Raw genomic sequence first — 27392 nt, 5'->3', positions numbered from 1 at the left:
TATTACTCTTTAATGACAAGGAAATGGATCATATTAACTCCAAAAGGTTAGAGAAAACCACTCATAGAAGCTAATTAGGGTCTTTCCAAAGAGATGGGTTTATAGTTATAGATGGGTTTTGAACATTCAAATGGCTCAAGCCAAACAAAAAATTTATTTGTGGCTGCCTTGAGAGATGACACACGGAAACCAGGAGATCCCAGAGACCTTGAGTTCTACAGTCTCAGTAAATAGTCTAAAAGAAGTTCATCAGGGGGCAGGCCCTTTCACTTTAGGGGTTCTATAAAGGCTCCCTTATGTAAGCAGGCTGTAAATGTTACATTTTGTGGGGTGCCAACCATTCATTTCCCACTGACTTGCAATGAAAATTGCTGTAAAATGTTTTCATTTTCATACTAAAGTGTAAATGACTACAATCAGGATCTTCTTATATGAATGACTAATAGAAAGGCTGGCACTGAGTAAATGGAGATAGAGGAAATAGGGTAGTTATGGTAGTGGGGGTGAGTGGAAGAAGGATTAGAAAGAAAACAGAAGAGATGTTAACCTTGCTCCTGGCCCATCCTAACCAAGGTCAGTGGCAGAGGATAGTAATAGCCACTTGGGCTATATCTGCTGGCCAGATTTTATTTCTACGAATCATCACTGCTCCCACCCACACAGTCACTATTCTTTCCACTTTACAGATGAGGAATCTAAGCACAAAGAAATTAAGTCATTCACCCAAGGGCACAAAATGGAGATTAAAGCTTAGTTTTGCCTGACTCCATGCTAACTCTCAAGGTCTATCACCTCTCTGCAAAACTTCCCAACCTTTCTACCAACGGCCCCCTTTGATTCCATTTTCCCTATGCCATCCATGTTTTGGAAGATTTTATCTATTGAACACACTGCATTTGTGAACTAATAATTCGTTCCATCTGGCTGATGATTATTTTTCTGTTCCTGCTTCTGTTTCAACATTGATCCAGACTTTAACCCCAATTACTGAGGGTTCAACATAATATTATGAAATCACATAAATCTCTGTCATGGCTATGCAGTTAATAAGCACTAAAATTAAATAAGCATAAGAACCATCCCCCCTGTGCTGAATTCTGATGGCCACATGGTTTTGGAGTCAATGCAAATCACATACTTGGCACGCTCAACCCAGGGTCTGGGGTCCCACAGGGTTTGGCCCACCCAGAACAATCCCAGATATTGCAGGTATATCAACGGCCAATCACAGCATTTGACCAAAACAATATGCCTAGGGTTATCACACTGGGTTGCCAGAATTCTGGTCTAGAGCAAAGCGAAGTCTAAAGTGTGTGCTAGAGGGCAACAGTAAGAGACCCACTGCATCAAGCGCATGGGTACAGAGAGGCGCGTATGGGCTTCTCCTGCATTGACACTGAAGGCTGACCATGTGACTGACTTTGGCCAATGAGACATCAGCAAACATGATGCAGGCAGATAACATCCTTGAGCACGGGAGCTTGCCTTCTTAGAACCCTGAGTCCGCCATGATGCAGGAAGCCCGGCACAAAAGACCACTTGAAGAGAGAATCCCAGCCATCCCAGCCAAACCCAGACACTGGCTGACCCAGCAAATAACCACAACCTCATATTGAGCCCTGGTAGGACCGGCAGAAGTGCCCAGCCAATCCAAAGGAACATTGAGAAGTAAGTGGTTTGAGCCACTAAAGGTTTCAGGGTGGTCTCTTTTGCAACAACGGATAGCCAATCCAGCCCAGTTCTTAAGGGTGACTCACCTGGAGAATTGCCACTACTACCTTTGTGGCACCCAGGGAATTGGGGATCCTTATGCCAAAAGCCTGTGACCTCAGGTTTCTTCTGAAGGTCTGGGAACTCTGACTCCTCCACCAAGATTCGGGCTTCATTTAGTTTTTCATGTGTAAAGGATTAAGATACCACTTCCCTCTCCCTGACATAGCAGACTTCATATCTCTTCTCTTAATTTTCACCTCTGTTCTGGACACAACTGCCTCCACCAAGTGGCAGACAGAGGATGGGGTGGTGGGGTCAGCTCTGTTTGTTGGGACAAACACAGGATGGATAGATGTACTAGACAATTTAATACTTTGAGAAGATTCTGGAATATTCTTCTATTTGCTAAACCCCAGGCTTTCTCCACAGGGTTAGTTAATGAGTTTGGCCTCAGTGATTGTTTTAGAAGAGCTTATGGTACATTCATTGAAAGAGCCTCTAAGTTCCTCTGACAGAAATACTGACCATCTTCTCACTCCATTATAAAGGACACAGTGGTTCCTAGAAGCCAAGCAAGAATAAGTCATGCCCCAAAATATCTCATCTATCTCCTCAACAAGGTCACTAGACTGAGAAATATTAAAGCTAGGGACTGTCAGGACTCCAGTGAGCATTTGACAAGCTTCTCGCATATCTCCTCACATAGGGAAGGGAAATGCTGGCTGTATGTCATGGTGTTTGGGTTTGAAGAGGTTCCAGGAGAGTTCCAGTTGGCTGAGTCTCCCAGGATGGCATCTCATTGGTGACTGACCATGGTTTGACCATGATTTATCTATGATTGACCATGATTTATCTACCACAAGTAGTTTCTTCAACCCAGAGTAGTTCCATACAATCTGAGCCTAGGAGGCTGCTGAATAAAACCACAACACAGTCTCACCTCAGAAAAGGAATTGTCTTGTACACCAGACATTCACTTAAGCATGGCCAACTTGTTCTGTGCTTATAGGCAGACCTGGCTGGGAAGCCAAGTTATAGTCAGAAGATTGCAAGGAGGTACGTAAACATCAAGTAGTCATCACATGAGCAGCATTAGGTCAAGATGGCTTGAAGTCTCTTTTTCCATAACACAATGCTTTTAGGAAAGGGACAGTCAACTTCAAAGTTGTTGATCACTAGGTCACATGTCTCCCCTGGACAGTATTTAGATGGTCTCCCTCATCAATGACCTCTTAGCCTCCTTTTTCGAGGGAACTGTTCTTGACAAGGTTTTCTTTATATAACATTATCCACTCATCAGCATATTAATACTGTGTTCTCTTCAAACTGCCTTTCTAGGCTGTGAGCTTCCTTATGGTCTGAGCCAGTCTCCTGCTCACTACTGAGCTACTGGTGCTGGTCTGAAGATGTCCAGACTGTGTTCCATGTCTGTGCATGAAATTCTACTCTGATCCCTTACATGTTTTGTTATTTAATCCTCAGATAGAAAACTTCTTCCAAGTTTATGTAGGACAGGAAGGCTCTTTTTTTATAGGAAATTCTTGCTGTTGTCTCCACATACCAACTATAAAAACAGTATAGCTAAATTCCTTTCAGTTGAACAACTATCCCTAATGAGTAATGACTGACTGGATACAGTAACACAGAGGAGGTCCCTGGGGTTGTCCCCTAGGGTCTGTCTTTGGCCAATGCCTGTTCAACAATTTTATTAGGGATTTGGATAGTGTCCAGGATCGTGTTGTCTGATACTCTGCCCCTAGCCTAACCATAGGTGACTGCTTAAATGATTTTATATTAAATAAAAGCAAAACTTGAGCTCCTTAGTCTCCTAGTCACATTTTAAATGCTCAAGAACCATATATGACTAGCAGCTACCATAATGGACAGGGCATTTCCATCATCAGAAAAAGTTCAACTGAAGAACTCTGCAGTAGAAGACAAATGCCAGTTGCATCTGTGAATGGTGTGGAATAGAAGCTGCTGATGAATATTTTATCTGAGATGCACATATTTCATTATGGCCTGCCCATCATCCATTTTCCATCCTTCTGGGAACCGCATCCCAATTTCTCTTGGGGCAGGTACAACGTATCTCCAAGTGTCAGCTCATGCGTTCTGGGAGGAGCTGACTTCAGGGGTGGGCATATGCCTCAGATCAGACCAATCATAGCATTGCATCCCTGCCCCAGCCCCTGTGATTGGCTCGGAGGTAGACATCTTAGACAATGAGATTCCATTCTGGCATGCGCTCAACCTAGAAAACTGTTAGAAAGAGAAATTATTCCTAATGCAGTTACTGAAAGTATAGAATATACACTTTGAGCTGCTAACAGTGATCATAGATACTTTGGTAGCCTTGAATCCGCATGGGCTTCAGTTGGTTTAAGTTGGGTTCCTATTACTGCTAACACAGGAATCTTAATATATTATTCAGAGTCCAAATTATTTGAGCAGGTAAATAGACTCAAATTCAACAAGATCAATTTAGGGTCTCGACTTCAGGGCTGAAAATCACCTGTGTGTCCAGGATGGCTTCTGGGATGCTGGTAATATACTGGTTACAGAGGGTGAGTACTGGGTCACAGAGGCACCCATGACATGTGAAAGTGGAACCCATTTTGCCCTTTTCTGTTTGAAGAACATACTTCAACAGATAGTTGGTTTTTTAAAAATCACTTGCGTAAGAACAGGTTGGGGAAGATGTAAGTTCACTAATGGACACCCACTTGGGGGTTTCAGTTTCTTATAAACTCCAGATGAGTCAATAGCGGCAGCCCAAAAAGCCAATGGAAAATTTGAGCCATACTAACAGATAAACTCAACCAGAATGAGGAAACTGAGAGTTCCATTCACGCTGGGGGAGCCAGATCAGGCTTTGGGAAAGTTATAGACAAAGGAGAGTATGATCACGAATCTCAAGCCACATCCTATAAAAGTCAGCAAAAGGAACAGGAGTTATTGGCCTAGAGAGAAAAAGTGGGAAGATAGGTTATAGGCATGACAGCCTCACTGAACATCAGAATGAACAGACGACCTTATCATCTGCAAATGTCATTTTCTACACAAAGGCCCCCAATAAAACTACTGAAAAAATGAGAGTAAAATATCTTTCTACAAAATCAATATATAAGAACTCAAAGCCTTCCTTTCAAGAAATAAACAGGACGTGTATGGTAAAAAAAAAAAAAAAAAAAACCCAACCCACAAGGACAACAATAACAACAACAAAAACCCTGTAGCTTTCCTGAAAGACTTAAAGGAATAGCTGCCCACTGGAGACATGTGCCATCTGCCTGCTTAGAAAAACTCATGACAAGGATATACATTGAGCCCCAATTCATTTTTTAAATTGTGGTAAAATATAGAGAAGATACAAGTTATCATATTAACCACTTTTTACTGTACAGTTGAGTGGCATTAATTACATTCCCATTGTTGCGTGACTCTCACCAGCATCCATCTCCAACTCTTCTCATCTTCCCAAATGGAATCTCCATCCCCATTAGACAATAACTTCCCCTTGTCTCCTCCCTTGGTCCCTGGCTAAATTTTGAGAGGTCATTTTTGTTTTTTCATTTTTTTTATTATGGTAAAATATGCATAAAATTTACCACCTTAATCGTTTTTAAGAGTACAGTTCAGTGGTATCAAATTATTATTATTATATATCATATATAAATATCTATATGATAATCTAATAATGTTATGAATATTATTATATTCATAATGCTGTGTGCTGTGCGACCATCATTGCCATGTCTCTCCAGAATTCCTTTCATCTTATAAAACCAAAACTCTATACCCATTTACAACATTAATCAATTTTGGAGGACTCTATTTTTGAGCTCTGGAGGGAAAACCTGACCAAAAGTGCTTAAATGTTACGTGAACAGCTGAAAATAACCAAGAACATTTTGCGAAAGAAGAGCAATTTAAGAAGGACTCGTTCTATAATACACTAAGCCACATTAGAAAGCTGGGATCAAAACAGTGTGTAACTGGCACAGAAACAGATTGTTAGAACAAAATGAACAGCTCAGAAATTTACCCTTTGTCACAGATGAGGCTCAGGAGGATGAGCGTGGCCTCGCAAATTCACAGGGAAGGGAAGGAAGCTGGACAATTGAAAATGCTTCTGAACAAAATGGAGATAGATTTGCATGGACTACTTCACACTAAAATGAATTCCAGAAGAATTACATGTTTACTTTATTTACATAAGGCCACAAAAATCTAGAAAAAGCATGTAGGTTAACATACATCACGGGGAGGGGGGGGGGCTCTGGGTGGCTCAGTGGGTTAAGCCTCTGCCTTCAGCTCAGGTCATGATCTCAGGGTCCTGGGATGGAGCCCCATTTCGGCCTCTCTGCTCAGCAGGGAGCCTGCTTCCCTCTCTCTCCTCTCTCTCTCTGCCTGCCTCTCTGCCTACTTGTGATCTCATTCTATCAAATAATAAGTAAAATATTTTTTAAAAATACATCACTGGGTGAGGAAATGCTTTAGAGCAAGAGTCAACAAACTTTTTCTGTAAAAGGCGAAAGTAAATATTTTCATCTTCATAGGTCATATGGTTTCTGTTGCAACAGCCTAACTGTGTCGCTGTAGTGTGAAGGCAGCCACAGACAATATGTAAATGATTAGGTGAAGCTGTATTCCAAATAAAACTTTATTTGCAAAACAGGTAGTGGCAAGATTTGGCCTCCAAACCACAGTTTTAGAGGGTTAAAAGCCCTGTTTTAGAGGGATAAGAGCAAAGAACAAAATCATGAAGAGGAGAAAGAAGCAAATATCATTAGATTAAACTACATAAAAATGATCTGGCAAAATGGTAAAGCAAACACACACATACACACATGTGCACACACGCACACACACACAGTTGGCAGAAAGCATGTGCACCGTACATGACAACAACTCACATCCTGCCCTCCATTTTCATGCACTCTCTGTCTCTTCTCTGTCTGACACAAACATTACCCAATCGTTGAAATCAATAAAGAAAAGAAACTAGTAGAAAAAATGGAACCCAAAAAATAGACAACTCAGAGAAATAAAGAAACGAATTCCCAGTAAGGTTATGAATAGGTGTTCAACCTTAAATTTCTCCGTTATGTGTAAATTAAGACCACAGGACTATCTTCCATATCTTGAATCTGTCAGCAACTTTGCGCTTTTCTGTGTCATCAAGCAGGGTCGATAAGCGAGGCGGAGGTGAGGCAGGCCTGGCACACAGGCTGTGGGGTGAGGTTTATGTGCAAACTGACCAATCAGCAATTTCTACCAAAGCCTTGCTTATGTTCATACCTCAAATCTCTGAGCCTCGAGAAGTCTACCCCAAGTAAATAACCAAACTTGTGGCCAAATACTTTACTTTTAGTCCACTGAGAATTACCATGGCATAACTTATAGTAGCAAAAATTGGAAACAACCTGAAAATCCAATCATAGGAGAGTGTTTACGTCAATCATGGTACATTCAGACAGGAGACTAGGAAGCCGGCATTAACCCTCTCTTTTGCAAAGACGATATTAAGATGACATAAAACCGTCCACCTTTAAGCCACATCTGGCTCAGGAGACAGACCTTTCTTCTAAAAATGGTTTCCTCCCTGGACTTCTGAGATGCCACACCACCCTAGCTGTCTTTCTTCTACCCTGGCAGATGATTACTGGTCTCCTTTGTCCTCTTCTTCTTGGCTCAGCAAGGAGCTACCGAGGCATCCCCGGGGTTTCTCTTGGTTTGTGTTTTTTGCTCCACCTACCTTGCTATTACTACACAAGAGAAGCCTGACGGCTGTCCCAGGTCTAAAATGAAGTGTTATCTCATTGTGGCTTTGATCTGCATTTTCCTAATGATTAGTGATGTGGAGCATCTTTTCATAGACCTGTTGGCCATCTGTGTGTCTTCTTTGGGAAAAAGTCTATTCAGATGCCTTGCCCATTTTTAATTGGATTATTTGTTTTTTTGCTATTGAGTTGTATGAGTTCCTTATATTTTTTGTATATTAACCCCTTATCTGATATATAGTTTGTGAACACTTTCTCCTATTCTGTAGTTTGCTTCTCCTTTTACTGATTTTTTTTTTTTCTGTGCAGAAGCTTTTGGGTTTGATATAGTCCCACCTGTTAATTTTTTCCTTTTGTTACTTGTACTTTTGGTGTAATATCCAAAAAAAAAAAAAAAGTGAGCTAATGTTTTCTAACAGATAATACTTAAAAAAAAAAAAAGAAAGTAGGTATGGGTAAAAGAAACTTTTAAAATGCAAAACCACCAATGGATTTTAATGTAACAAAGTAAGAAAATCTAAAAATTGATACTGTTTCAGGTTCCACATTGAGATTAACCTTCAAGAAGCGACCACCTATTGAATTTGGTTGCAATATCAAGGAATATCCACAATGATCTGAAAAGGCAACTAAGAGATTCCTCTCTTTTCCAATGGCATATCTGTGTGAGATTTTTCTTCATTTATTTTAACCAAAATAACATATCACAACATATTGAATGAGGAAGCAGATGAGAGAATTCAGCCATCTCTTTTAAAGTCAGACCTTAACAAAGATTTGCAAAAGTATAAAACAAGGCTACTCTATATTTTTTTGTCTTGAAAAATGTTAGTATTTTTCATAAAAATATTTATGTTCACAGGTGTGGTCGTTCTAGAACATGCCCACAAATTCTCCTTGCTTCAAGAGGTGAGTCTAATCCCTCTCCCCTTGAGTGGGAGCTAGACTCTGTGAATCGTTTTTAATGAACAGAATATGGCAGAAGTGATGATATGTAATTTAAAAGCATAGGTCATAAAAAGCAGTGTGATTTCCTCCTCGCTCAAACTCTTGGATCACTCGCTTGGAAGAAAGCTAGCCACCATGTTCAGGAGACACTCATCCGGCCCTATGAAGAGGTTCATGTGGCAAGAACCTGAGGCCTTCCGCCAAGAGCCTTGTGAATGTGCCATCTCGGAGGCAGAGTCTCCAGCCCCGTTAAAGTCTGAGGTGATTTTTGCAACCTTATAAGAGATCCTGTGCTAGAACCACCCAGGCCACGTTGCCCCTGGATTCTTGATCTACAGAAGCTGTGTAAAACAGGAAATGTTTATTGTTTTGAGGGGCTCAATGTTGAGCAACTCTGCTATGCAGGAGTAGATAACTAGTACAACAGATAATGGCTTTATTTTTATGTTTTAATGAGTACATATTTGTTTGAATTCCTCGGCCTTAATTTCCAATGTGATAAATATCAATACCGAGCCCAGTGAAACAAAATCTCTTAAGAGGACTCAGTTTCTAACCATCTAAAGGGGCCCAGAGACCAAAAAGGTTGAGGACTGATGCCCTAAGCTCTTTAGACATGACCCCTTTATTAAACTTTTCTGAAACTACCCCTTGTGAGGGCACCATTTCTTGCCTATCAGGACCCTGAGTAACATAACAATACCAAAACATTATCAGTAGTTGTTGCTGTTTACGTTGGGCATAGCTGTGATTTTGTTTTCTTAATGTTTTTTTCTTCCTGTACTTTAACAATTTTCTACAACAAGGATGAATGATTTTTATAATTAAGAGAAAAGAAACTTCCCTTTTCCAAATCACCAGAAGTGAAAGTCCCCAGCACCGGCTCTGCCAGCCACAGACCTCTGTTTCCTTTGGAGGGGCTGACGGTTTAAGCACGGCATACGCAGCCCAGGTGTGCACCAGAGCACCTGCGAGCCGGGGAGAGGTCCGCTGGGTGCCTGGCGGGTGAGGGCCCAGTGGCCACCACCGCCACCCGCAGAGCCTCAGCCAGAATAGCTCTTTCACCCTTTTTACATATTGAGCTTCTGCATAATTTCACATAAAGAAAAGTTTCCACTGCTCAAAAAAAAAAAAAAAAAAAAAAAAAAAGTTTGAAAACCTTTACCGTGAGAATAACAGTTGAAGAGTTAAAATTAGGCTATAGAAGAAACACTCAAACTCTTTTTGGGAATGTGAACAGAGTTTCCATAAAGAAAATCCTGCAACATTCGGAGAGAAGAACAGGAACCTTGACAACTTAACAAATGTTGGGTGGTTTCAACTGAGGCCGGCTCATGTGGCCAAGGAAAGAGGTTATAGTTTGGGATGAAGAGCTTATCCAGGGACCCCCCACCACCATTGCTACCAGTGCCAAGGACCCAAGAGGCTGGCAGGAGCAGCAGGGCCGTCGGGCCCCAAGAGACACAGGTCAGAACCACGAGTGAATGGCTCTCTCATTTCCTAGGGAAAATCCAGATCACGAGGTTCCAGGTCTGCCTGGCAGTTAAAAGCACAGGCTTCAGAGATGTGGGTTTGAGTCCCTGGTCTGATGCCAAAAACCTGTGAGATCCTTGGCAGGTGACATTCTTCTTGGAGCTTCGATGTTCTCATCTGTCCAATGAGGTTTGAGAATGCAAAATGAGTCTGCCATTTTGGAAAACAGGTTTGCAGCTTCCCAAATGTTAAACCCAAATTTGCCATATGACCCAGAAATTCCAGTCCTAGGTAACCACCCCAGAGAAATGAAAACATACATCCACACAAAGACTTACACAAAAATGTTCTTAGCAGCATTATTCATCCTTACCCCAAATGCAAACCACCCAAATGTGAATGGATAAACGAGATGTGGCATATCCGTACAATGGAACACTACAGCGCAATAAAAGAAATGAAACCCTGACACATGCCACAACCTGAACACACCTTGGAAACATTATCCTAAGTGAAAGAACCTGATCGCAAAAGCTCACATATTGGATGAGTCTCTATAAATAGAACATTCCAGAAAAGGCAAGGATATAGAGGCAGAAAAGAGATTAGTGGCTGCCTAGGATTGGGGGCAGGGGTGGGAATCAGGAGTGACTACAAATGGGCACATGTTAAAAAATTGGGTTGCGGTGATGGGTGTGCCACTCCATAAGCTTACCGAAAATCGCTGAATTGCACACTTAAAATCAGCAAATTTTGTGACATGTCAATTAAACCTATTTCAATAGAGCTCTTTTCTAAAAAAATGAGATTTGACTGCCCCCTCAAAAGGTCATCATGAGGATTAACTGAGATAACTTTTGATACAAAGTAAGCACTCAATAAATAACAGTAACAATGATAATCAGTGTATATACTAGTACAGATTATATAATTGTCGACCATAGATAATGCAGAATAGCTACAATTTAAACACTAAAATTTACCCCTTAGCATACACTTCAAATCTGTAAACTCATTTTAACCCCACGACAACTTTCTGAGGCAGCTGTATTCTATCATCCTCATTTTCACAGATGGCGAAACTGAGGCCCCAAGAAGTTTAGTAACTTTGCCGACATTGCACAGCTAGCGCGTGGCACAGCTGAGACGTGAATTCTGGAGAACTAGCCCTAGAGTCCACGTTCCTCGCCACAACACTGCACTGCCTCTCGGTAAACGTTAGCTGTGTACTGCATTTCTGCTCTAACTAGTGATGGGGTGGGGTACAGAAAAGGCTCACAGACTGCTCCCCAAGAAGGTCACTCAAGACCCAACTCCTAGCGTTATAGGAATCAGGCAAAAGAGTGTTCCAGACAGAAGGAACTGCATATGCAAAGGCAGGGAGGTAAGAGAACGCAGGGCATATGAAAGGAAGCTGAAGTTGGAGATGGCTGGAACACAGGGCAGTGCTAGGCAGGGGGCACAAGAGAGTAGGGTTCAGGCAGGTCCAAGACCAAGAAGAAACCCCGGTGCTGGGACCTTAGCCTGAAGACAATGCAGAGCTGGAGGAGGAAGTATAGTGCATCCCTCTCCAGTGCTGCCTTTCTCTGGGTCGACTCACATTGCCCTGGCAAGTGGAGGAGGTTGACTCAGCCACTGCTGTGAGCTCAAGGGAGCGGGGGAGCCGCCACCCCCATTCCATCCCGCTGCGAGCTAACGCCCCTGCAGCCTCCCCAGCACCGGCTCCGCCAGCCACAGAAACTAACCGATGCCAGCTGGGAGCAGCGGGCTCTGTCATACTGCCAGGATGCTGAGCATAGCCCGGCCAGACTGCCTGCTGACGGGTACTGATGGAAGCTTCACACCCCAGCCCCAACCCAGCCACCTGTGGACTGCAGGGGGACCTCTCACCCCACCCTACGGCCCACCCCAGCACACAGTGCTCCGGCCCTCCACCCTCACTTAGCTGCCCAAGGCCAGGGACCGGCCCAAGGGGGCAGCACTTTTCTCATTCAAATTTAATGCACATACGCTTGCATCCAACTCGTCCATTTGCCCACATCTGTCCTCGATCAACATCTACCTGTGTGCACAAGAAGTCCACTTGAGCAAAAGCAAAACTGCTGGGAAAACCTCCATGCCCATCACTAAGGAACCAGTTCAAAACTTCTGGGGAAACCCTCTATGGAATACTATGCAGCAGTTAAAAAGAATAATACAGCTCTGTAATTGCACGGTACTGGCATGAAAACACCTCCAAGGTATCTTGTTGGGTGGGGAAAAAAAAGAAAAAGAAAAGGAAAAGAATATTGCAGAGTAATGTCCAGTATGTCATCACTTACGCAAAAACAAAACAAAACCAAAAAACTCCAACTAACAAATACACAGGCAAGTAAAGAAAATGCCTAGAAGGAAACACATCAAACTAACAGAAAAAAGGGGTGGAGGGGGGAACTTTTTCCTCTGTACGCTTCTGTGCTTATTTTTACAAGAAAAACATGTTTGTGTATATTTGGGCTGTTAAAAACAAAGTATGTTAGAACGGTCACCACCCTGGTGCGGCCTTCAGGGTCACTTTTCAGCAAGCTGTCACATTTAGGGTCTTGTCTCATTCTTGTCACACACACACCCCACCCCTTGAGGACAAGGTTCAAAAGTCCATTTTACAGACTAAGAAGCTGGACCCAGAGCAGTGAAACCAGCCACTCAAGGTCACATACAAGGCCAAGGGGGCCTGCGGTCCTGGCCCCGCGCCTGGCGCTCCTCGCCCCCAGGCTATGTGGGAGGCTGGCAGGGTGCGAGGCCCACGCCAGGGCTGGGGAGGCACCGAAGTTCTGGAGCAGCTGTCAGCCAGCTCGCAGAGTCCCTTCAGGGAGCAGAACACGGCTTTGTCAGGGAAGGAGGGAGGAAAAGATGAGTGGCAAAGAAGAGCTGATGAACCGCCACCCACGACACAAATTAGACATCATTGATGTGCCGCCCACTGAGTGGGATGGGTCTGCCACGTCACCCAGCACCTCACGTGGGAAGGAGCCTCGCAGGGCCGGTCCCCCGAGCCCCACATTTCATGCCTCTCTCCCGGGGGCTGCTCACCCCAGGCTCTCAGCCGCGCTCCTTCCAGCTGAGTAGTTCTGGGAGTGCTTCTGCTTGGTTCCCAGAGCACTGTGCAACCAGGACAGAAGGGAAATTGCACTTCTCAGAAGGTGCTAGAACCTGAGGAGCGATGTGCATAAAATCCAACACCCTCTAGGGCGGGAAATGCCATCCCTCCATCCATGACTGTCTTAGCGCTGCATGTCCACAGGGTGTGTGGAGGCAGGAGGCCAGAGGGACCCGGAAACACAGCGAGCCGGGCCTTCCCCACGGACAGCCAGAAAGGACTCCTATGCCGGAAGGAGACCGGAGGCTGCTGAGGGGAACACAGGACACACACACACAAACCTCAGCCATGCAATGACCCCTGTGAGCATCTTCAGAGAAGAGATCTGGTTGGATTATGGCTCTTCCAATCATTCATATAACAGGAAACAAACCTACAAGGCCATGAGGCCAGGGACAAGAGCTTGGACCCCATGGTTTCTGGTCCCAGCTCTGCCACCTCAGTCAAGGTTCTGAACCTCTCTGGGTCTCAGTGTTCCCATCTGTAAAATGGGTGTTTGTTATACCTGCCTCTGGGGTATCATGATATATGGATCAGGAGACATATAATAACATAATTAAGTAAAATATAACCAGTACAGGGTATCCATAACATCTGGAAACAGATGCTATGAGTGTGTATTTGCATTTATGTTTTTTTATTAGTTTGCTTAATAGAGTGAAAATGTCCTAGATAACATTGTGTATATTCCTCTGTTTCCAGACTTCATGGGCACTCCACATATGAGCAGTTATATATATATATACATGTAGATACAAATGTGATATTATACAAATGGTATATATACACAAATACGTATACAGACAGACATTCATTCTATAAATATAATGAAATAAAATACAGGAATCATACAATAAAATAAAACATACTCATACCCACTCACAGAGTACGACGGACCACACAAACCCAATAACTTAGCGGGATTCGCTAACCCAATGCTCACAGCAAACCCCTGAGGCGGATGCCAGTGTTGACCCCCGTGTTACAGAGGTGGACACTCAGGTGCAGGGAACCGAGGTGACTTGCCTCCCTGCCAGAGTCACGCCAGGGAAGAACGGACAAAACCTGTTTCAGAAGCGAGGGCACTCTGCGCGCGGGTCCGTGCCGTTAACCAAGGCCCTACACTGTCCAGGGCCGCAGCCGAGGCCCGGGAAAGCCCAGCAGCACGCGGAGCGCCCCTTGCAGACCCGACCAGCGCCCCCCACCCCACCCCCCGACCCCATCCCCACCCCCCACCCCCCGCCGGGGCAGGAGGCACCAGCCCGGAGCTGACCCGGGGCCAGAGGGGCCTACCTTCCTCGGCATCGTTCCTCAGGGAGGCCTCCAGCAGGGCCACGCTGGCCTCGAAGGACACCTTCTTCCGGCGGCCGCCCGTGCTGCGCTTCCGCTCGTGCTTGCGCTTCCGGTGCTGCAGGTCCTGCTCGTACTGCGCCCACTTCTTCAGCTGCTGCGCCCGGCGCTTCTGGGCGGCGCGCAGCCGCTCCAGCGTGGGCACCTTCTCCAGCAGCTGCAGCTCGGTCAGCAGGTCCACGTGGCTGGCCATGGCCTTGGCGCCTCCCCACACCCTGGCGGGGGAGGGGGTGGTGCTAGCGCGGGGCGCCGGGTGCCGGGGTGGCGCGGGGGCTCCTGCGGGGCTGGGGCCTCATGGTGGGGCCTGTGCGGGGAGAGAGAGACACAGATGGACACGCGGGTCAGGCGCGAAACTCCGATCTGAGGGTGGTACTCGCCCCGTGTGCCAAACACTTGCTTCTATTATATTTAAGTTGAGACAGAATTGACCTATAACATTGTGTAAGTCTAAGGCATACAAAGTGTTGATCTGATACATTTATCTATGGCAATAGGATTACCATTGCAGCCTTGGCTAACACCTTCATCATACCACAGAATTGTTAATTTGACGGGGAGGTTACATTGTTATTTCATATAAGGTCTTTATATTGTTGTAACATATAAGGGGCTTGTTATATTGTTATAACATATAAGGAATTTTTGTTTCTTTTAAAGGATTTAATACCATATCTTAAATTGCTCAGCATTCATTTATTATATGGTAAATATTGACAGATATCATCCACATAAATAAAAGCTCTTGGACATCCTTAATTTTAATAGTATAAAGTGGTCCTAAGACCAAGAACTTTGGTAATAGCTGAACTTTTAAGACCTAGAAAATGTGAGTTGAAATTTTCTTCTTTGGCTGACCTTAAAAAAGAATTTTTTTTTAATCACACTTTTTGCTCTCATGGACTCCTGAACAATATGAAGTCAACACAATTTCAGTCTAATGCTAGCTGGTCCCTGTCTTCATTTAGCACCGACCCTATGGGCTCTCAGACACACCAGAAAAGAGTCCTGGAATGATCACTTGAACATATTTAAGCCTCTTTTCCCACCTATAAGATATTGTCTCCACCTCCCAGACTTGCTAGGAATAAAAAGAGCTGACCAAATAATGTTATACACCTAATAGCAGAGAGAAACAGCTTGGAGGGAAAAGAATAGGGACATGTAAACTCAGCCCATCTGGGACCCCACAGGCAAGGCTGGTGGAGAATTGCGGGGTGCTGGGCAAGAGAAAGACTGGCACAGGTCGGCATTTGGGTAATATGGAATTGCCTGCTGGTCCCCAGGGGTCAGGACAGCCCTGGGTTTCAAGAAGTGATCATTGATCTTCTGGGCTCCCTGCTTCACTCCTGGACTGCCCGTCCTCCAGGGGCTAATGACCAGGATTCGGTGTGACCCGTGGGAGCACAGACTGGGTCAGATTGTTCTTCACATCCCTCCCAGCCCTGAGACTGGAGGGCAGACAAGCAAATGGGGAAGGGGTTGGCTTGGCCATGCTCAGAGGGCAAAGATCCTCAGGGTCTGAGTGAACCTGACTTCAAAAGTTAATATAACCAAAGGCAAGGCTCAGCCAAAACAAGCCAGCCACCTTTGGTTGCTTTTATTTAGTTTTGTTGTGGATACCTTGTAATGCTTTTCAAATTAATTAATTACACGTTTTATTTTGAGATCACTGCAGATCCACACGCAGTTGTAGCAAGTAATATGCAACTTTTACCTAGTTTGTCCCCAGGATAACATCCTGCAAAACTATAGTCAGTATCATAACCGAGAACCTGATATTGACACAACCTATCAATCTATTCAGAAGTCCCTGGTTTTACATGTACTCGTGTGTTTATGTGTGTATGTATTATTTTAACACAATTTCATCATATGTGTAGGTTTGTGTGTCCACCACCACAGTCAAGATACAAACAGTTCCATCACACAAGGATTACCTAACGCCCTTCTCTCCAAGCACTCTTATCCTTGCCCTTGGCAATCAACTGATCCCCATCTCTAGAACTGTGTCACTTCAAAAATGTTGTATCAATAGAACCAGACAGCAGGTAACCGTTTGGGATTGACTTTTCCCACTCAGCATCATTCCCTTGAGATTCATTCAAATTGTTGTGTGTATCCATAGCCCATTCTTCTTTATTGCTGAGTAGTATTCCATTGTGTGAATGTACCACAGTTTGCTTAACCATTCACTCACTGCGGAATGTCTGGGCTGTTTCCAGTTTGGGGATCTTACCTTCACGGGAAGCTTTCCTGTGAACATAAGCTTTCACTTCTTTGGAGTAAATTCCCAAGAATACAACTGCTGGATCGTTTGGCAATTATTTGATTAGTTTTATAAAAAACTGTCAAACTGTTTTCCAGGGTGACTGTACCATTTTTTGTTCTCGCCAGCAATGTATGAGTGATCTAGTTTCTCTGCCAGCAGTTGGTGGTGTCACTGTTTTTGCATTTTAGCCATTTAGACAGATATTTTGGTTGCCTTTTTTAAAAGTAAGGGGTTTGGAAAAGTTGAATTCCCAACCACATCATATCAGGACAGTCAGACCTCTGGGAGCTAGTGGATCACATATTTACTTCTACCCACTTCCTCAAGTGATCTAACATTTAACAAGCTCCTGCTCTGTGACAAGCCTGGATTCAGTGATGGATCAGAGACTAGCGCTCTGCCTCCTATGAATCCTCTATCTGTCGTCTACCAATGTATCGACAAATTCTTTTTCTCCTTTTGACAATCTAATGAGGTAGGTAGTATCATCATCCCCATTTCACAGAGAAGGAAATTGAGGCATGAAGGGATTAAGCAGTTTACCCAACATCATGTCATAGCCAGAAAATGGAAGGGTCAGTCTGCCTGAGGCGATGAGGAAAGCTCTCCAGAGCAAGGGACAACTGAATTGACTCTGAAACGATGAGTAGGCATTTGCCAGATAAAAAGGACAGACACGGAATGAGAGCGAGCTTGCCAATGTTCAAAGGCAGGCTGAGGGGCTGATTACCATGAAGGAAATTCTAGGAACTGACACCCACAAACATGGCTTGAGAAGGATGGGGCCACTCGGCCTAGAAAGAACAGAAGTCTTTGGAGCAGCAGTGAGCCGTCTGTGGCTAGGGGCCTGCCTTAACCTGGAAGCACACTGGACCACATCATGTTTGCTTGCTTCATTGGTTGGGCTTTGGACCACACCATATTTTATAATACAGTTATGTATTGCTAACATTGAAAACTTGAAGCTTTGGGGTGCCCGGGTGGCTCAGTCGGTTAAGCGTCTGCCTTGGGCTCAGGTCATGATCCCAGGGTCCTGGGATGGAGTCCCGCACTGGGATACCTGCTCAGCAGGAACACTGCTTCTCCCTCTCCTGCTTCCACTGCTTGTGCACACTCACTCTCTCTCTCTCTCCCTGTCAAATAAATAAATAAATCTAAAAAACAAACAAATAAACAAAAATAAAAACTAACCTTGAAGCTTTGATATCCGATATTTGATATCAGATATTCAGGTTTTGAATCTTTGAAATCAGATTTTGAAATCAAGTTTTGAATCTTTGAAATTAGATATTCAGATTTTCCTAGACCATCTCAGCACCTGGCCATGCTGGGCTCCTGTGACAACAATCTGCAGATATGAAGTAGGACTGTCCCGTTCAGGTGGGGACACCACTAGCACCACCACACACACCCCCTTACCCTACCTAATGTCCTTCACTAATTGGCATCATTTGCTAGCTCCCGTGGTCGCCTGAGTTTGCAAGCCCTGTCTTAGGCAGAATGAGGCAGCAGTCTGCAAATATCCAGAAACAAAGAGAAGAGAGTCTATGCATCTCCGCATTGAAGAATAGGACCCGGGTATAGGGTAGCAGGGCTGTGTACTTGAAAGACAGACACCTAGACTCCAGAGCAGTCCAGCAAGCAAGTCAGCAAGGTGCTTGTGGTCTCAGGAGGTGGCAGATTCTCCATCGCGCCCCAGAGAACCCCATTTCCACTTTTGCCAGATCGGCCTGAGTATTCCGTAAGATCGCACTGCGCCCTAACATTCTCTACATGGTTACTCCTTTTTGCACGGTTGAGTCTTTACTGACCACCTACCAGGTGGGAGGCACCAAAATCCTGCCAAGATTAAAGATAAGAAGCAGAATACCAGTCATTTACCCTGTTAATTAAAGCCCTTAATCCTTTTCTAAGGACACTCCAGCCATCATCTCAGCCAAGTGTGGAAAGAGAATTCCCTCCAAGGGAATTTTCAAAAGTATGCAACAAGATTTCACATACCATGGACTCACAGAAAGCAAGTTACGTTTTTCACTTTTTTTAATCTATTGGATTTTCCCCCAGAATAAATGTCAGTTGGGGACTAATAGAGTTTTAAACATCCATCGTTATAACCATGTCACTCTCCCTCGTAAACAAAGAGAAGGCGGGCCTCGGGCTCATAGCCTTGGGCAAGTAAGGTGTCTGGGATAGAAACCCAAGAACATTGTTTTATTTTCTGTGTATTTGTTTTCACGGTTACTGTTGACTTATGGCAGCGGTATAAAATTCCCCTTTTAAGTAAATCTACTTTAGTGGAAAACTAGCAAGCTGGTAGCCAAAAAAAAAAAAAAAAGAAAAGAAATAATGATGGGATTTAATGTTGGCAAAAGACGGAAGTGATTGGCATTTTGGAAATCCACGTGGCTACTGATTCTCAATGACGATTTCAGAAGGGAACCGTTTGTATGAACTCATGGTTTCCTCTGACAAATACCTGTTGGGCATTTAGCACAGGCCAGGACTGTGCTAAGGGCTAAGGGTACAGCAGGGCAGAAGACAGGCACAATCCCTGATCATTGGCTGGATGACAGAACAGAGGAACGAGGGAATGGGGAACATGCTCTGAGGAGGTAGAGACTGAGCAGCAACTCAACCCATGGGTCGGATTCCCAGGGCAGTACTCCGTCCACGGGGCCCATGGCAGCAGGCCCCAGGTAGACAGAAGGCACTTTGCTGCAATGCACTCCTTGACTAAGGCACTTTGCTCGGGAGGAAGGAATTAAGGGCAGTTGCCCAACCCCCCCCCCCCCCCCCCCCCCCCGAGCAAGGTGAGGACAATGCCTCCCAAGGGCCAATAAAAGGGGCCAGAGCACATTTTCCTCTGACTTTGCTCTCCCTGCCAGTCCCTCCTGCCTCACCCCTCTGGGTTCCCTGGAGCTGGGGCTCCAGGACAGCTCCCTCTTGACTGCTGGTTTTCAGGTGACCTAGTTTCCCCCAATAGACCCACACACCTCCTCCCACCCCCGTCCGAGAAAACCCTGCTTGGTCTAATTAAAGAATTGCCATCGTGCTGCTAACACAGCTGCTGGGCAGCCCCCAAGACAGGGCACCTGCCTGGATGCTGGGGCAGCCCACAGAAGTCCTGGCTCCCAGGGGCCGTGGCCTGGCCCCCTCTGAGACCCGGGAGCACCTGTCCGCACTTGCAGAGGAAACCCTGGATGGCGTTAGAGACACAGCCCCAACCATCAGCACCTGGGAGAGGTCATCAACATCATTATCACTGACCATGGATCCCCAGCGAGGACCTCATTTGGAAGAAGACCAGCTCCGTGGAGAGATAGGGAGCCTGGTGTTTTGTGGGAACATCCGCACAGACCATCCTGCAGAGAACTGGGCACATGGGGCCATGTGTCAGTAGAGCAGCCAGGGTGACAAGGCAGGTATGGACATGGTCTGCAGAGGACAGGTTTGGGGTGAAATTATCCAGAAAGTGTGTGTGATACAAGAAGAGAAATCAGAAGCAAGGGGAAATTGGGCAGGGTACTTAATTTTCCCACAAGTGGCTTTATGAGGTCAGGCAGATGAAATAAACTAGACTGGCTGTGGGCAGTAAGAGGTATGAGGCCAAGCCACTTGACCTCAGTGGGGCAAGACAGGCATTTGGGGTGAGCCTTGATTCAGCCTCTGGTTCCTGTCTGACCAGGTCTGGGCTTGATTCCTCTTGGGGCGTCCATTAACCCTTGCTGCCTGCTCAGGGAGAAACCGAGTCAGTGCGCATCTAGGGAAGCAGGGGCCACTCTCCAGAAAGCTGAGCCTCGAGGGGAAAGGGTGAGGAGGTGTGCTGGGGCTCGAGGAGGGGCTGGGGAGGACATTCTATCCAACCCCCTCCTGCTCCTCGAAAATGAAAAGAAGAGCATTACAGGAGTGTTGTTGGGCAATGGTATGCCTCTGGGAAACCAGGAAAGAGAAGAAAGGCATGAGTCCATTCCGAGACACAGGTTGCTGGAGGTCTTTTAGCTCCCCTAGCGTTACTCTGTGCTGGGCCCTAATTGGTCAGAACCTGTCAGCGAAGTCTTTAGCCCAGCCGTGCTGATTGGCTGGCGGGAGGCACATGACCTAAACTGGTCGCAGTCAGTATCTCTCTTTTCCCATTGCCCCTGAAGAGGAAGCATGCACCCCAGTGGCAGGTGGAAGCCGACCCTGGGGTGAAGCCAGTACCTGGGAGTGAGGGGGGGGGGGGAGTGGGGAACGGGGTCCTTTCACTTAGGGACTTCTGGGCTTCTGTGATCCAAACCAACAAAATCATGTTTATTATTGAAGCCAGTTGAATTGAATTTGGTTACGTGTTGCCCAAAGGACCCTAACGGACAGCAGTGCTGCTTTTTGGGATGTAGGAATGGGAGCCCCAGAAGGAACTGTTGTCTGAATCAGGATGAGTGGTCTCTTTCCGGAGCACAGTTCCAGAGACCGCCACTTCCTCCCCGCCCCAGCTGAAGGCCAGCCTTGAGGAAGAGTGGGAAGGCCAAAGCTGGGTTCTGTCAGCAGCCCTGCCCCCTGAGAGGGGAGAAGGGGGCCAAGGACCTTGAGACTCCTCAATCCCAGGGGAGCCGCTGCTTGACACCTCTTTGGACTCGAGCCTAGTGCCTTGAGAAAAACAACACGGAGGAAGGTGAATTCAAATTGAAGAGTCTTTAAAACATGAGTCAGACAGTGTCTCCAAGTTCACACCGTCAAAAGAAAATGTTAAGATTTTTTTTTTCTTGTTCTTCAGCTATTCTTTTCCACACAATATTGGCAGCCCTAGAGGAAGACCGGGAGTGCTTTCTCCTCGTGCTTCCTGTGCCGCTGAGCACGAGGACAAGACGAAAACAAAACAAACAGCACTGGCTTTCCCTCCTCCTTGGAGCTCACTTGGGACCCACTTTCTCTCCTCAAGGATGTGACGCCCCCACCCTCCCACAACACGCTGCTTTGGAGAATAGCATCAACCCCCTTGCCCGAGTACAAAAATGTTTTACTCATGAGCAGAGAGACTTCTGGGGCCTTTGGTGCTCCAGATATCTGAGTTAGAAATTAGCCTTGTCACCCTCAAGCCTATCCCCAAGGGATTTTATGGACTCACTATCCTAGCCCTGTTGGGATGTACCTTCTAGACTCCAAGCACACTCACCCTCCACAGGCATTCTGGTTTTAAATCTGTTGTGGGACTCGGGTCCCCAAGGGCCTGCTCCTCAAGTCTGCCCCTCCCATCTGTGCTCCTTTATTCAAACCTCTGAGTGGTGGCTGTGGACTTGGCCCCCGAATTATCCCTGTCTCTCGAAGCCCATTTACTATGACCAGTCTGGCAAGACTTTGAGGGGGTTCTAGACAGTGGAGGGTGTTAGGATTCAAAACCCACAAGTTCAGCAAGAACAAGGAGGGATTAAGTAATTAGTATGACTTGAACTTTCTTGGGAAAAGAATCATGTCCAGCATTGGGGATAATCAGAGCCCATGGACCTCTGACTGAACTGGCTGGGCCATATTGACCATATAGGACCAGGCCTTCGCAAAAGCCAGGAGCTATTTTCCAAGTCTCTAGAGGGCAGGGCTGGGACGTGGACAAGCAAACAAAGAAGTGGGATCAGCCTGGCAAGAGAAAAAACTGTCTAACACTGACAACTGTGCAAAGCCCAGCCATGGCACCATGTTGGCCTTCCCACCACCAGGAACTCCAAGGCCACTCAGGAGGGCTGGTGGTTGGGACTGGCCCAGTGAGACCCAGTCCTGGTTTGGTAGACAGATCACCCGTATTAGGAACAAGAACCCCATCATGCATATTTGCAGCCTAGGACCTGGTAACCACCCAGCAAGCTAGCCTGTAAGGACCATTCCAAGTAGATAGTGGTTCATGATGTTTTGGATTCATTCTCGCCTGTGATGGTGAGACATCTTTCTCAGGCTCAGTTCCAAGAAAACTTCAAAGGAAACCATAGCTCAAGCAGGTGAAGAAAAACCCATGAACACACCAGTCTTTCATGCTGAGCTTCTCCCGTGAACCTGAACCCACAGAGAGGCCCACACGCTTGTCGATAAGAATGTCAAGTGTGGGGGAGGCTGCAGGGGCCGGAGGGAAGGTGCCGAGGATGGGGCACACACAGAGCTGACATGAGGTCTACGAACATTAGTCAGTCACGGTGCTACACCCAACAGCCAGCCTTCTGAAGACGCTTATGTAACAGCTAAGCACAGGGAAACAAGAGTCAAATTACACATACTGTTTCTCCAGGCTTGAGGGAGTGTGGTCCACCCCCTCTCTCTGCAGAGAGAGAAAAAACTCCCTTTGCAGCTGGAAGTATCATTTTCTAAAGGAGGCCACCTGTGGCCACAAAATGCCCTCCTGGGTTACGCATTTATCAAACAGGGGATGACCATTCACACTGGCTAAGCCCAGAGTGACCTCCGTGTTCTCTGCCTCTTTCTTGGGGCGTGACATCTTGAAGCAAGCTTTCCTCTGTGGCACCAACTCTTGGGTTGGTGATGGCTACCTGGAGCACTGTGAGGGGAGCACTGTGAGGTTCTGGGACCATGTGTGTGTGTGCACGCATGTGTGTGTGTGTGTGTGTGTGTATGTGAGACAACAGGAGGAATGAGTGGTGTGGTTGATTAGCAATGTCTCCCCTGGGGAAAGCAATGGAGTGGGGCTTGTATGCATACTGAGCATGGCACTCTGCTCTACATCATGCTTGCCTAACCTTGGATTTCAATCCTTGCCTTTGTCCCAGTGTTCAAAATCCTCTAGTCTTAAACACAAACATCTAGACAGTTATCAGATTGAGTGGAAGGGCCCCCAAGATCCCAATATATCATCCAAACGCCAGTACAAAATCACCTGGGCCTCCATGGTATACAAGAATCAAGACTATCTGAGGCTCCAGCAGGAATTTCTCTAGTAACTCCCTCTATTCTATAACTTCAAGGGGGTAGAAGGAAGAGCTGTATTCCATTGCTGCATCCCTTAAACAAAGGATGGCAGCTCCCGCAGCTAACCGTCCCTGGAGAGGGGGTGATACACATTCTCCTGGTAACCGGAAGGGGTCCATTCTAGAAGGGGGAGGGACAAAGGCACTCCTACCAGCCAGGAATCACTTTCTCATCTGTTCCAAGCATTGTGGGTCCCACACCACTGCCAACATAAAGGAGGAAGGGGACCATGGTCTGCTTCCTAACAAGATCCCTCTCTCCACTTCTAATACTAGCAAGCTCTCTCTTCCTCTTGGGCCAGGGGTGTTGTTGGCCAATTGGAAATAGCAGGGATGGGAATTTTAAAGAGTTTTTCATATTGTTCGCTCGTTGAGGGTTAGAGAATATTCCAAGGAAGCAAGGCCAGTAAAAAGCAGTGTGCGGGACTTGAAGGAGAATGTCCCACACCGGAGGAAGAAAGAATGAGGAGGGAAGAGCAGACCCATTGAGCCGCACAGCCAGTAAGCATTGGAGCTGGGACGTGAACCAAGGTCGGCTCAATTCCAAAGTCTACACACACTAGCAAAAACCCTAAAAGAACCTTAACTGCTTTAAAAGATCTTCCTCACGGAATGCAAGACTTCACTTACTGAAGTCAGTATACAGTAAAACAGATCTAATGTGGGGCACCTGGGTGGCTCAGTAGGTTAGGTATCCAACTCTTGGTTTTGGCTCCAGTCATGACTTCGGAGTTTTGGGATAGAACCCTACATCTGACTCTGCTCCGTGTCTGTTTGTCCCTCTCCCTCTGCTCCTCCCCCTGCTCCCATTCTCTTTCTCTCCCTCTCTATCTCTATCTCTAAAACAAATAAATAAAATCTTTAGGAAAAAAATACAGACTTAATGAAACTAAGGGGTAGAATCAGAAAAGCTATACAATGTATAGATGAAATTAACCCAGAGAAAGAATGCAGGGTACCAAGGGCAGCTTCTTTTTTTTTTTTTCCTTTTAAAGATTTTATTTATTTATTAGAAAAACAGAGATCACAAGTAGGCAGAGAGGCAGGCAGAGAGAGAGGAAGGGAAGCAGGTTCCCCACTGAGCAGAGAGCCCAACACGGGGCTCGATCCCAGGACCCTGGGATCATGACCTGGGCCGAAGGCAGAGGCTTAACCCACTGAGCCACCCAGGCGCCAAGGGCAGCTTCTGTCCACAGCACACCTCCCACATGTCCGGATCTTTCTCTAAAACAGCTCCTGGACCGTTGTGCCAACTCTGCAATGGAGGTGTTGCCCCCATTTCAAAGAGCAGAAAACGGCGATTCAGAGGTAAGGAGCTGGCTGTAGTCTGGTTGTTGAAGTTAGCTTCTCTTCTGATTAGACTATGCCTGTGCCATGATGGTTTAGTATTTTAATATCTTCCGTACTTGCAAAGAAGAGAAAAAAATGTCAGACAGGGAAGATGGCCCACGGAAGCTTGACTGGTAGCAAGAAGAGGAGCCCATGAAGATGGAAAAACAAAATCTATGCAGAATGAGGATAACTGATTAAAGCCATAAGTTCCCTGACTGTTGGAGCTGTCGTTACTTTTGGAGGCTGGGACAGGAAATATATGTACAGTTGGCCCTTGAGCAAGGCAGGGGGTAGGGGTGCCAAACCCCACACTGTCAAAAATCCATGTATGCCTTCTGACTCTCCAGAAACTTAACTAGTAATTGCCCACTGCTGACCAGAAGCGTTACTGCTAATATAACATAATATAAACACATCTTCTGGATGTTATATTATATCCTGTATCCTCGCAATAAAGTAAGCTGGAGAAAACATGTTAGTAAGCAAGTCATAAGAGAAAATACATTTATAGGGCTGTACCATATGGAAAAAAAAAAAAATCCATAGTTACACAGACCCATGCCGTTCAAACCCATGTTGTTCAAGGGTCAACTGTAATCTCACCCTTAAATTTCATAAAACCTGCCTTCCAAACCCCTGTGGGCTCAACGTTCCCTTTCTGAGTAGGCATTTTTCTGTTTTTTCGCATTTTTCTCATTTTTACTTCACCCAGCGGCTCCTGAGCCAAACGCATCCCAGCAACTGTCCTCTCTCCTCTCCTCTCCCTGAGAGATGAAATTCAGTAGGATAAGTCAGGAAGTCTCCAGACACTGTGCGTTTCGGTAAAAGCCGTTTCCGTGCATTATGTAGTCTTTGAAGTCTCTCCATACTGGGTCCGTGACCTCGCAGGTCACCATGCGGAGAGGAGCCAGCTGCAGTGGGGACAGCCTCGACATGGCTTCCTCTGCTCTTTGATCTCCAGCCAGAGTTCCTTTACTTTGATTCATTCCCCTCGGCTCCTCGGGAGGGCACAGAACTCCAGGTTTACCTCTGCCTCCCCTCTGACCAGCTGTCTTTCCGCTCAACACTGTTTAAGTTCTCCGTAAGCCACAGACTCAACCCCATGAAAGTGATGTACTGTCACTGCTGACTTTGTCCCCTTGTGTTAAACGCTCAGGTTCACTTTGTGAGCCACTGTGGTCTATCCTCAGCGAGCTGGGGCCCTAATACTGCTGCCATCCTCCACTCAACATCATCTCCAGCAAATTACTGAACACCCTGCCTATGTGATACCTGGGGCCATCCAGGGGGGTAGTTGGTCTCGGGATTTTTTTTTTATTCTGGCAATTTTCTCTCCAATTCACTTCCATTTTGTTTTTTAATTTAAAGCCTCATGCATTTATTCAATAAACAAATAAATATTTATTGCCATCTACTCTGTGTTAGGCAGTAAAATAACAGAGCTCTGGGGGTCCCTTAATGAACCATTGATTGGAAAGTTTCTGCTTTTAGGGTGCCTGGGTGGCTCAATGGGTTAAAGCCTCTGCCTTCAGCTCAGATCATGGTCCCAGGGTCCTGGGATTGAGCCCCGCATCGGGCTCCCTGCTTAGCGGGGAGTCTGCTTCCTCCTCTCTCTCTCTGCCTGACTCTCTGCCTATTTGTGATCTCTGTCAAATTAATAAATAAAATCTTAAAAAAAAAGAAGAAGAAAGAAAGTTTCTGCTTTTAGTAATGGGAGAGAGGTTCTTATTGGACCTACCCTCTCACATATAACTATTCTAAAACACACCCACACACCCACACGCACAAACACACACACACAACCTATTAGAAGGCACTAGGTTTGTTCAATTACAAACATATGGAAAAGAGAGGGGAGTCAACACTTGAAAGAAAGGGCGACTTCCACATTTTTATGGGCTTTTCCCCAAGGACAGGCCCCAGTTAATGGGCATGGTGGCTACAGCTTCGCTCTTCCGGTCTGAGCAATTAGAGGGCACAATTTGGTAACGACACCCAGCAAGTGAGGAGAGGTGGCTCAGAAAATAGCCATACAGCAGGAGCCCCAAACTCTGAATATAAATTCCACCCAAATTTCCCTGAAAGGTGCATTTACGGGATAGGTTCCCAGCAGCTCAACTCAGTCCAAAGGAACTGAACAAAGATTCTGAGCTGTTGCCCACACGGGAAATTGAGTTTTGAGCTTGAGTTTGGTCAAGTTAACTGCCTGATAAAACAAAGGAAATCATGACTGTTCTGAGGAACAGAATAAAATCGACGGTCTTTTCTAGTCTCACTCACAATGTTCAGAATGTAATCCAGAATCACTAGGAAAAAAAGTCAAAAACAAGCAGGAAAAGGTGACCTGAACTCAAGAGGAGAGGCAATCAACAGAGATCTACCCCAAGACGCCCTCAGATGTTGGAGTTAACAGATAAGGATTTAAAGCAGCTATTGTA

The 27392-nt window shown here is 45.8% G+C and overlaps 1 protein-coding gene across 1 annotated transcript in view; it reads right to left on the bottom strand.

Moving 5' to 3' along the window:
- Positions 1 to 27392, bottom strand: part of PPP1R16B (protein phosphatase 1 regulatory subunit 16B) — a 92392-nt gene that overhangs the window by 50310 nt on the left and 14690 nt on the right. The window contains exon 2 of the mRNA XM_082746333.1: positions 14353 to 14713. Within this exon, the coding sequence (XP_082602459.1) occupies positions 14353 to 14602 (250 nt within the window). The 5' untranslated portion in view covers positions 14603 to 14713. The remainder of the gene's footprint in view (positions 1 to 14352; positions 14714 to 27392) is intronic.

Source organism: Mustela nivalis (assembly GCF_964662115.1).
Source record: "Mustela nivalis genome assembly, chromosome: 8".
NCBI classification, from domain to species: Eukaryota; Metazoa; Chordata; class Mammalia; order Carnivora; family Mustelidae; genus Mustela; species Mustela nivalis.
The sequence above is the reverse complement of the archived record's forward strand: the minus strand, read 5'-3'. Positions and strand labels throughout refer to the sequence as shown.